At 34.7% G+C, this 11,791-nt stretch overlaps 1 protein-coding gene across 1 annotated transcript; it reads left to right on the top strand.

Annotated features, from left to right (window-relative positions):
• Positions 1 to 986: 986 nt before the first annotated feature.
• On the top strand, positions 987 to 10,336 carry LOC142354395 (uncharacterized). The gene is made up of 4 exons (XM_075406671.1): positions 987 to 1,098; positions 1,166 to 1,241; positions 1,308 to 1,411; positions 10,098 to 10,336. Exons 1-4 carry the CDS (start codon positions 1,072 to 1,074, stop codon positions 10,287 to 10,289), a joined length of 399 nt encoding a protein of 132 aa, XP_075262786.1. The 5' UTR covers positions 987 to 1,071; the 3' UTR covers positions 10,290 to 10,336.
• Positions 10,337 to 11,791: the final 1,455 nt, after the last annotated feature.

The following is an 11,791-nucleotide window of genomic DNA, read 5'->3' as shown; positions in this document are numbered from 1 at the left end:
ATTGTTCTGCAACTGTTTTGTATAGATCAGTCGAAGACGTTTTAAAGGATGTCAGGAACCAGTGCCATTCGTTGGCAACCGAGCAGGACAATCCATGGCTTCCATGCGTCTTCAAGGAAGATTTTCTGACCATTGCGGAATTGATTTTTCAAAAATGGACTGATTGTATGGTAAAACCTTTGGATCTTCTTTGCCCACAAGAAAATAGAAATTGGTTTTAGAATGTTAAAAATCTGCGGAGATTGTTAAAAATCATCCTTTGTTCTTGACATATTTTGAAAAATCAGTTATAATGGGCACAAAAACAACTTCATCAATACAAGATACAGCAGACGAAGCAAAGTTCTGTCTTGGGAACTATAAGCACATCACAATTACACGCTACTCAGTCATAATTTTTTTTGTAAAAAAAAATTTTGAATTTTTTGTAAACTTTCAGCTGTTTTTGTCGAATTTTTCTTATTAAAAAACATCTCTGGGAAATTGGGCTAAAGAATTGAAAATAGAACTCCATATCATATCTAAGGCGAATAATCAGCTTTGCACTCCTAAGGAGTTCCATCGTCTGCATTCGAGGCTCAAGACCAATTAGGCGGCCCGAAATTGTTGATGGTTCAATGGGAGCTGTGGTTAGAGAAGGGAGGCTGTTAGTTTGACTCTACTTTCTCTATTAGTTGTTTTTATAATGCTGTCTTGTCTTTTGACATTTTTCTTTGCTGTTTTTGTTTATCATTTTATTGATAGATTTGAGCAATACCCATTGCTTTATGGGAATGTGGTGTTGGTAGGTCCCCGGTCCAGCCGATATTCACCCATTGTTCTTGAGGGGCATTTCTGAATTAAGCTTTTGTTGTTCAACCCCGACAACATTGTAGCCCCACCTAAGAAGCCCGTAGTCATATAACAGAGCCCGTATATGAAATTATAGCCCATACTGAGGGCTATAATTTCGCGAGGGAGATAATAGAAAACACCTATTTAAAAAACACGGTTATTGTTGTTGCTAGAAAACTCTTGTATGGTTTCAGTTTGCTGACTTTTATTCTTACCGTAGAATTACTAATCAACATCATGGATAACAAATTACCCGCCCAGAAAGTAAAGCAAATTTATTAGTGAGTGCTCAATTATTGGTTGAGGTAAAAGTTTTTTTGCCTCGTTTTAGTCAGGAAATGTGAAGCAAATGTCGGCGTCTTCTGGTTCGGATGAATGGGAAGAAGTAGCGAGGATTGCGCCCCCTCGTAAGTTTTGAACCGAATAATATTTGTAAGAGGCTTGCAGATCCTCACCTTTGATTAATGTTTCAGCGAAGAAAAATGTCACTTTCTTTTGGTTCAGAGATTCCGAAGTTCAGTTGCCACAAAATGAGCAACTCTCATCAGTTTGGCTGCGACTCTATGCCCCAACTGAGGTTAGCAGCAGTTGTTATTCTGGCTTTTCAGTAATATGGATCTATCCTGTTTCGGGCCCCGGCCTTTTTTATTCCTCACCCTTTTCAATTGTCTTTAATTGCTCCCAAACGAAGTTTGTAGCAATTACATTAGTCCTGTTGGTCTTTTTTATGCAACTTCTCGCTTGACCGATCTTTCATCTGACCCATTTGACTTTTCGACCTAAAAACGGGATAAACAGGCAGCGCCCAGCGGGCATTAAGTTCTCTTAGAGCCTTTCAGCTCAGTAGACTCCAATTATAAGATTCAGAGAAACTGTTTTGGAGACTTACACTTATGGTGTGAAGGGCAGTTTTTAGAAATTGACCCCCCCCCCCCAAATCTCTTTCGTACTTCATCCAGTGCGTCAGAAATAAGAATTGAACTTCTCAAAACCAGCTGCATTTAACTACGGCAATTTATAGTGGAACATATGTAGCAACCAAATAATAAACCAGGTTTCCATCTTTTCTTCTTTACCTAAATTATTGTTTAGGTAAATTCTTTACCTAAATTATCTATCGGAGTTCGTTGCCGCTCCTATTAAATTAGCCGGCACATGGTGTGACCTCGGCTACGATTAACCTGTGTGTTGTCAAATTTAAGAAAAACCCATTGTGTCTGCGTACATATTTTACTCTTAGTATATATTTAACATCAGCTATCCCTATTCAGTGATATTGTTTTCCTTTTCCCTCTCTCTAGTCTTAATCAAATCTGTCGAGATGTGATAAGAGTAGGCGAGGAGCGAAGGAGAATAACAGGAAAAGCATAGTAAAAATGTGAAACAATCACCCTATGCTACAATTAGACCTAGGACAAAAAGTGATATTAAACATTCTATTCACGCGAGGATCAGATTGTCAACAAGATGCTTCTTGTTTTCTAATGCTTGACTGTTATGCTTCTTGTACTCTTGTTTCTTTGAAAGTTTTACTGGAACTGCGTAATGAATGAAACAATTTTGAATATAGCGTAGATGTTGCGTAGATGATCCTTTTTGTCGTAGATGTTGCCGTTTCTGTAGGTCATCGTGTTCTAGCTGTATTTAATATCAAAAATGTGCTCAAAGAGCGGAACTATTCAAAATGTCTTAATTTATACAAAATTCAGCTCAGCGTAAACTGTTTTTTTATTAGGAGAGTGACACCACATACCTCCAAACTACTTCGTCTCAAAATCAGTCAAAATGATTTGATTTCATCAATGGATAAGCATAGCAAGCATGCTCGTTAGGGATAAGCATAAAAGCATGCTCGTTAATGTGCGTTCGCACATGATGTTCCGACCCGAGCTCATGAACATTTTTGACTTAATTTTAAACCTAATGATGAAATAATTAAAAATAGATATTTGAGTTTAAAAAAATCGTTACACAGCCGAATTACTAATTGAATTACATAATACCATGCCTCATTACAGTGCTGAAAAGATCTGCCATTAGAAAGATTGCGAGAAAAAACAACAAACAAAATAAGCAAAAACAAAAAAAGTAAGCGAATGTGCTATAAAAGAAGAGAAAAAGAAACACAAATATTGACAGCTCACAATTTTGTTGAAAACGCATATTGTCCAACAAACAAGACATCAGTTACATGATATTTGAAAAATTGTTTTTGAATTACAAGGAATCGGATGGAAGCTCTCAATGATGAGAATAAGTTACAAGTTGACGAAAAGAACAAAAATTGAAAAGTATAAAAAATCTTTGAAAACGGACCGTATCAAAAACTGTATTACTATTCGCTATAAACTGACTGCATTGAGTAACATCATTCAAAATGTGTCGAAACCATTAAAAAAGTTGGTGAAAAACTTTCTAACCTGATATGGTTTTTAAACAGCAATAGTGTTCTCTTTTTAACAATACGACTTCAAAAACTCAACAAGTATGAACAAATATAATAAATTTTGGAGAAAACACGTTATATCAACGTCATTAAATTCAATAGCTTTCATTGAAAGTCAAAAAGTTATGCCTCAATGAGAAGGCAAGTATGTGTGTCATTCATAACTCATCAACAGGACAACACAATAAAACTTATGATTATGAAAACAATAACAAATACATGCAAAAACCAAAAATTCAGTAGAAAAGTGCGAGGAGAAAATGTCGAAGCTATTTAAACCGCTCGCGTTTCTCTGAAAACTTTATCTATGATCCATTAGAAGTCTTCTCTAAGCCAATGGGAACTGTCAAAATTGGAATAATTTGTTAAGATTTCAAACGAAACCAAAATTACAAAAAAAATCTGATTTTGAAATTTTGAAACCTCGTGGCATCGAAGTCATAAAAGCAATAGTTAGCAGATAAAACAGCTTACCTAATTTTTTTGCTTGCAGTAAAAAGGAGGTGAGTCCTGCAATTACTGAGACTGACTTACAGTTCATGAAAATAAGTTTAATAGTGTTTTGTAATAAAAAAAATTTCAAAAATTTATAAAAGGCTTAACAGACACTAAATTCAATAGCTCTCAACGGAAGTCAATACATACGCAATGTTATGCCTTAATAGGAAGCTAAGGATGTGTGTCAGACCTAAGTCATCAATAAGACATCACAATAAGTCTCAAGATTATGAAAACAACAACAAAAGCAGGCAGAAAACAGGATGTCAGTAGAAAAGTGCAAGAAAGTGTCGAAGCCATTTAAACCATAATCTTCTCTCTGAAAACTTTATGTATGATACATTGGACGTCTCTTAGGCCAATGGGTACTATAATTGTTAGGATAATGAAATAAGATTTATAAAGGAACCAAAATTACAAAAAAAAAAATTTGAATTTGATTTCAGAGATTATCAAAACTCGTGCTATCGGAGTCATAAAAACAATAGTTAGTATAAAAAGCTCTTACCAGGTTAATTTTGGTTGCAATATAAGGAAGGGGGACCTGTCATTACTGGGAGTGTCTTACCTTTCTTCAAAAAATGAGTTTAATATCGGTTAATGTTCAAAAAAACTTTCGAAAAATTATTTTGTCTTAACAGCCATTAGCTGTCCACTCAAAGCACTATATAGGTTTACTAATGCATATTAGGAAGCCGATTGCACTTTTATTTGGCGAATCTATACCATGGGACTCCCAAAATTTAGTAAAATCTCAAATAGTAAATCGAAAATTCATTAAAAATTTCGAAAACTCAGAGTCGAAGACAAAAAAATCAGCGATTCCTTGAACGAATATTTTATTCAATGGGTATCATTTGACTGTGAATGAGGTTTGTCATCAACAGAACCTCGATATGAATAGTGAGTAGTCTCTAGCTGACTAAAAAAACAATTATAAGTAGGAAAAGTTTTAAAAAAAAAACAGCTCGGAAATTGAATTGGAGTTTTTTTAATAGTAAACTTCCTCATGAGACCAGAACTAATCTTTTTATCGGTCTATTGGTAACACAAAATCGTTTCGATTTGTAGCGTGAAATGTAATTTTAAAATGATATATTTTATAGAAACGCCTTAATTTAAGAAAAAATTTCGCTAGAAGAGAACAAAATCATGCAAATATCACGCGTTCACATAAAACTTTAAACATCGATAACTCCTCGAAAAATACCTAATTCAAAAAATCTTTGAATTTCGAATTCTATGCTGGACCAGTTTTTTAATGATAGCACTCGCATATCTTTTCGATGAAAATATCGATCGGCCAAAATTGTCCGAGCAAAAAAGAACCCATTTGAGTATATAGTTTTCCCCCCCCACAAGTGGGGTCGGAACAAAAATTGTCATTGAGTGAGAGGGTGGCCTAGGTTCTTACTAAATGAAAACAAGGCAAGTGAGTATGCAAGTATGAATTACTATCAATTCAACTGTGTGAGCAATTACATTAGTGTAGGGCTTCGAAAGCAGTTATTATCAAACAGATTTTCAAAAAAAAATCAGAAAAGAAGGCTCACGAGAAAGAGTCTTTTAAAATATCCTTTGATGAAAGTCGTATTCTTGAATCTTGATTTTGAAAGCACTTTTGAGTTTGTAAATGGTGCGTAAACCTATAATAATAATATTCTGTAGATTTTGCAAATGGAAGGAGCATCAACCTGGTCAAATTTGTTTCCGTTGAAACGATGTGATTTTGATTTAATGGCTCTCAGATACAGTTACGGGTCTGTAAAGTTACCAACTTTTGCTTGTGGGGAAACATTTAATATAACTCATTCTCTACAGTGTCGAAAATGCGTCGATAGAAGTATCAGGATACAATGAAGGACGGGACTCATTCATAAACCTACTTAGTAAAATGTCTGATAATGTCGAGGTGGAGCCCTATAATCAGACAATTCAAAGTTAAACTCTTAAACAGAAGTAACCAAATTGATGACGGTTTCTTGGTTAGCTATCAAATCAAATGAAACTTTGGTTCTGGCATCAGAAAAAAACTGGCCCCAGAATCAGTGATGTCATTATTAATTGCTCTTGAACGAAGTTCATAGCAATTATTGTGATCTATTGCTCTCTCCGAAGTAAAGCTTGTTGCTAATATATAATCGTTTGCAGTTTGGAAAACAAGGGACTCATAGCGCAGTGGATAGTGAGGGTGGCTATGGATCGGAGGTCAAGGGATTGAATCCCGTTGGGGGCAAGCAGTTTTGCATCCATAAAGAAAAATTGATTTAGGCTACAGACCCTGAATTAAATTGCCTCGCCTGTCGTTAAAGAGCAATTCTTCCGAAATTTGTCGGTCTATGTTTTCAAATCTCAAATCGACAAGGAGGCTCGTTAATGTGCTTTCGCACATGATGTTCTGACCCGAGCTCATCCACATTTTTGACCTAATTGTCAAACAAATGAAGAGATAACAAAAATAGATGTTTGAGTTTAAAACAATCGTTACACAACCTATCTACTAATTGAACTACATAATGGCATGCCTCATTACAGCACCAACGAGATCTTGCATTAAAGAGACTACGAGACAAAAAAAACAAACAAAAAAATTAGCTAAAACAAAAATTTCTCGGTGAAAACTGAATATCTAAATTTAAAAGCACCTAGTAACAACGTCAAAATGCAGTCAGATAAAACATTAACCTTCAAATTTACTTTCTCCTAACTATAAAGCAGATGGAAAGTTTTCTTAATGAGACTAGGTAACAAGTCGACAAAGAGAACGAACAATGAGGCGAAATTCGAAAATTACTACACATTTCTTAAACCAAGAATTTTCAAAAGTCTTATGAATCCTTAGCTTTTAACTAAACAATCCCTGATAATTTACTAAAAAATCCTTACAAAACCAAAAAGACCTGTCTTTGATTAGACTAAGCCATAGAAACGAACTAAAGAAAAAAATCAAAAAATTACAAACGATTTGCGAAAACACAAACTAATGCTACCATTAAAATCATTAGCTATTATCTGATTATGTATTTTTAATTCAATTGTTATTTCCACTAATTCAGCTGAAGGATTTATACTGACAGATAAAATAAGTATACTTGGGCCACATTTGAGAACTATTGGGATCTGTTATTACTCGATTGTTCTGAAAGAGAAAAAGACACAAAAATTGACTACTCAAAAAACTTATAAAACGCATTTTGTCCATCAAACAAAACATCAGTGACAAATAATATCAGTAGATATGTTATTTTTTGAATTATAAGAAATTGGACGGGACCTCTCATTGATGAAAATAAGTTACAATTTGACGAAAAGAACAACAAAAACTGAAAAGTTTGAAAAAAACTCTGAAAATGTATATCATAAACTTTAAGACTATTCGCTATAAACTGACTGCTTCGGGTAACAGCATTCATTCAATCTTCAATTACTACCTTATTAGACTTGTCAGCAGTTTAGGCTACCTAAAGAACAAAAACAGCAAATTCAAAAAAAATGAGCGAGAAAAGTGTCGAAGGCATTTAAAAATGAACTTTTCACTAAAAATTATTCTTTTAATTTAATTTTTTTGCAGCAATGAGATTCCCATTTTTTATTAATATAACTTCAAAAAACAACAAATATGAAAAAATACATTAGAACCACGAAATTTTTTAGAAAACTCGTAGTATCAACGCCATCAAATTCCTTAGCCTTCAACGGACGCCAGTAAATACGCTAAATTATGCCTCAATGGGACAACAACTTTTTTTGGTCATTCATTTTTCATCTATATGATCTTAAAAAAAGTTATTTACCATGCAGACAATAAAAAAGACAGGCAAAAACCAAAAATTCAAAAGAAAAGTGCTAGAAGAAAGTGTAGAAGCAATTTAAATCACAAGCTCTTCGCTGAAGAATTTGTCTATGATCGGTTGAACGTCTTCCCTAAATTAATGGGAACTATCAGTAATAGGATATTGTGATAAGATTTCAAAAGGATCCAAAAATAAGAAAAAGTACCTGGAAATTAAAAAAAAATATGAATACTCGTGGCATTGAAGTTTTAAGACTAATAGTAAAGAAGATAAAACCGCTGACCAGATTAATTTTGGCTGCAGTAGAAAAGAAAAAGATCCTGTTAGTACTGATAGTGACTAACAGTTTACGAAAAAAAGTTTAGGATTGGTTAGTGTTCAAAAAAATTTTTCGAAAAAAGCTTTCAACGGAGTTTAATGGCTTAACAGCCATTAAACTCAAAAGCTTTCAATGGAGGTCAATAATTACGCCCAGATGTAACACGATAGGAGAAGAAAGATGTTTGTCATGCATAGATAATCAATAAGACATCACAATTAATCCTATGGCTATGGAAACCACAACAAAAGCAGGCTTAAACCAAAAATTCAGTAAAGTGCGAGAAAATGTCGGAGCCATTTAAACCATAAGCTTTTCTCTGAAAACTTTACCTGTGATCCACTGAACGTCTTCTTTATTTAAGCCAATGGGAGCTATCAAAATTTGGATAATGTGATTTCAAAAGTAACCAACAATACGAATATATCCAAAAATTAAAAATTTTTGAAATCTTGCGTCATTGAAGTCATATAACCAATAGTTAGAAGATAAAACCGCTAGTCAGTTTAAATGTGGTGGCAATTGGAAGTATGAAGGTGCAGTCGCCACTGAGACTGGCTTACAGTTCACGATAATAAGTTCATGATTGGTTAATGTTCAAAAAAAATTTTCGAAAAGTTATTTTTAAAGTCTTAACAGCCATTAGCTGTCCACTCAAAGCACTAGATAGGTTTAGTAATGCATTTTATTTGCACTTTTAGTTAGCGAATCTATACCAATAGGACTCCCAAAATTTAGTGAAATCTCAACAAGAAATACAACATTTCGTTTAAAATTAGGAAAACTCAAGAGTCGAAGCCAAAAAAACATGAGCAATTCCTTGAAAACGCTTTTTCTGTTCATTGGGCTTCGTTTGACTGTAAAGGAGGTCTGGCTTTCACGGAACCGCAATATGAATAGTGACTTGTCCCTAGGTGACTTAAGAAAGTAAAAAAAGTAAAGTTTTATAAAAAAGAGCTCTCAAATAGAATTCATTTTTTTATAGTGAACTTTCCTATGAGACCAGAACTAGTTTTTTTATTGCTTTTAGTCTATTAGGAACTTTTATGTGTGAAATTTAATTTTGAAATACTATTTTTATAGAAAATATCTTAATTTGAAGAAAAATTACACTAAAAGTGAACAAAAATAAAAAAAATGTCTTTAGTTTTGAATTATACGCTGGACCAGCTTTTTAATGATACCACTCACATTTCTCTGCGATGACTATATCGATCGGCCAAAATTGACTGAACAAAAAAACCCATTTGAATATATAGTTCCTCCCCCCCCCCCCCCCCCCCCCCACCCCCACCCACACACACACACACACACACACACACACACACACACACACACACACACACACACACACACACACACACACAAGTGGGGTCGGAACAAAAGCGTGCGTATTTTTCTATTTTGCACGTGCGTATTTTTCTGTTTTGGTCTTCTATCTTCATGAAGCGGTCTCGTAATTTCTCTAACTTTTAAAAAAGCGTTAGTTGTCTCACTGGCCTGTTCTTTAACCATCCCTTTACACTGCTTTCAAAAGCTCAAAAACGGAAACAATTTTGTTTTTCGATCCACGGGATCAGGATTTTTTTTTGTGAACCCAACAAGTATCCTCATTAATAGTTTTTGCTGATGATGTAACTTATTATGATCTGTCTTATTTACTGTTCCATAGAGAAGAAAATCATGTATGTGTTGAGGTTGTACAGAATATTCGTAAATTTTGAGTTGGAAAATTCAACTGAGATTTTATCTGGATTGAAAAAAAAAGTCGATGTAGTGATTACATTGTTGCCAAACCTATTTTATCTGTTCTCGCACTGTGAAATTGTTATCGATTTTGATACTGAAGTATTTCACACACACACACTTCTGATCCAGAAATCGATCATTCTAAATTGTTTTTCATGGGACGCTTGGTACCCAGCAAAAGAAAAATTGTTTTCTGATTTATATGCCGCGTTTTTTGCTTGTTCTTTCTTGTCTTAGTTTTTACAACTTCGGCATTAAGCAATTGTGTTTTCATCTATGCTCATTTGGTCTCCATTTTAATTTTATGAAATTTTTATGTTTTTAAGCTATAGTGTTACAGGTTGAGATACTGCGTTGTTTTTGGGAGGCGACAGATTTTCAGGAAATGAGCTGTAACGCCTTAATGTGCCATATTTAATGAATCCTGGCGTCTTATCAACTTTTCTCTTATTGACAGGAGATAGACGTGGAACTGCGTCTTGATGAGGCGACTGACGTCTTTGAGTCTCAGCCGGTTGCCACTCAGATCGGCTCCTATGAGGGAATCCTGGTGGTGACAGGGGGAGTACACTCGTATCCTCTGAACAAGTTCGAAGTGTTTCCCAACAGGAACAGAGTGGTCCTCAAAATCAATACAGGTACAAATTGAACCATGCTAGTTTCCCCCACAGACTCCTGACCTTTTACTGGTCAGGAGTCTCTTTTTTGATGTCTCAAGTTCAGGAGTCTCAAGTTCTCTTTTTTGATGTCTTCTACGGTCTAGTTTTTACTTGGTTTTATTAATTGCTCTTGAACGCAGTTCATAGCAATTATTGTAAACGTGTGTGTCTTTTTTTTATGCAAAATTTTCGCTTGACGGTTTTGACTTTTCGAGTGACTTTTACGCCCTTGACTTTTTGCATTTCGCGTGATCTAAAATTCTCTCTCAATCACAATTTCAAGCAGCTGAACTCAATTGGCGGCAATTTAATACTAAAAGTCAAATAAAAAGTGCGCCAAAACTGGTGTCATTTTTTTACTTTAAATCTTAATAGTGGTATATGTTAACCTCTAATGTGGTTATTTGAAGCCCACTATAGAACTTCTTAGGCCCATTTAGGCTACCCCCCCCCCCCCCCCCCCGACTCAAGCAGGCTGCAATTGGTTAGAGCTCCCACTAGTCGTTCAAGAGCATTTCTTCCGACGTTTAGTCGGTTATGTTTTTCGTTCTAAATTAAGATCCATGAAGGGGACAAAATGTTTCTAATGCTTGATGTGAAAAATTAAACCAAGTGAAAGAAAGATCGCAAAAAATTTGTCTTCTAACCTTATTCAATTATAACCAATCAATAAGTCTTGTCTTGTGTAAAATTTTATTTAGAGAAACTTTTATGTTTGCCTATTATCTATATATTTTTGAAAAGGATGATTGGGCTGGTTTGTTGATTTGGTTTATCAATAGCCGTCCTCATCTTCTCAGCCGGCTATTATAGCGCTCCTATTTTTTTTACAATTCAAAGAATTTGAATTGTATTGGGGCGCTGTCTTTTTTTTGTTAAGATCTGTTCACACATTTTCATGATTTTTGAAGTCAAATTGGAGTAGTGATTTTGGTCACGCCGAAACAGGAAGTGGAGCGAAAAAGCGAGTGGTTTTGCGGCGTGAATTTTTTTCGCTCTAAATTTAAAGTGAAGTCAGAAAACGGTGTTTGAACAAAAATTCGCTTTCTCGCTAGTGGTTTTGTTCACATGCGGCAATTTCACTTTGATTTTTACTGTTTTTTCAATTTTCCCACTCCATTCATAGTCCGTTCTAGGTCTAGTTTTCTGTTTAGTCAATGAAAATTCTTTGAATTGTACGTCAGGACTTGTCCTGCTATGTTTTTTTTACTTCGTCGAACTTTTCGCTTTACCCATTTTGCCGCTTTTTCGACATTTTGCGTGAAATCTCTTTGACTTCTCTAGGCTAGTTTCACTCTTGTCATTCTGCTGAAAGTCTTTTTAAACAGCAGCTGCTGAGCAAAGCAATTCAAAATGAAGAGAGTCAGTATAAAAAAATCAAAGTCAGAAATATAAACGGGATAAACCCATAAAGCCCATTTTTAGATGCCCGGTGCTTGAACTTTGTTCTCATAAGATTTAGTTACTCTCTATAATGATTATTGGTATTGAT

The sequence above is a fragment of the Convolutriloba macropyga genome, chromosome 15 (assembly GCF_964194025.1).
Source record: "Convolutriloba macropyga chromosome 15, txConMacr16.3, whole genome shotgun sequence".
Classification (NCBI taxonomy): Eukaryota; Metazoa; Xenacoelomorpha; order Acoela; family Convolutidae; genus Convolutriloba; species Convolutriloba macropyga.
The sequence above is the reverse complement of the archived record's forward strand: the minus strand, read 5'-3'. Positions and strand labels throughout refer to the sequence as shown.

Coding starts and splice junctions, on each gene's coding strand:
- LOC142354395 (XM_075406671.1), top strand. CDS start 1,072: ATGGATAACAAATTACCCGCCCAGAAA. Junction 1,099..1,165: donor ACAAATTACCCGCCCAGAAA/GTAAAGCAAATT, acceptor GCCTCGTTTTAG/TCAGGAAATGTGAAGCAAAT. Junction 1,412..10,097: donor GACTCTATGCCCCAACTGAG/GTTAGCAGCAGT, acceptor TCTTATTGACAG/GAGATAGACGTGGAACTGCG.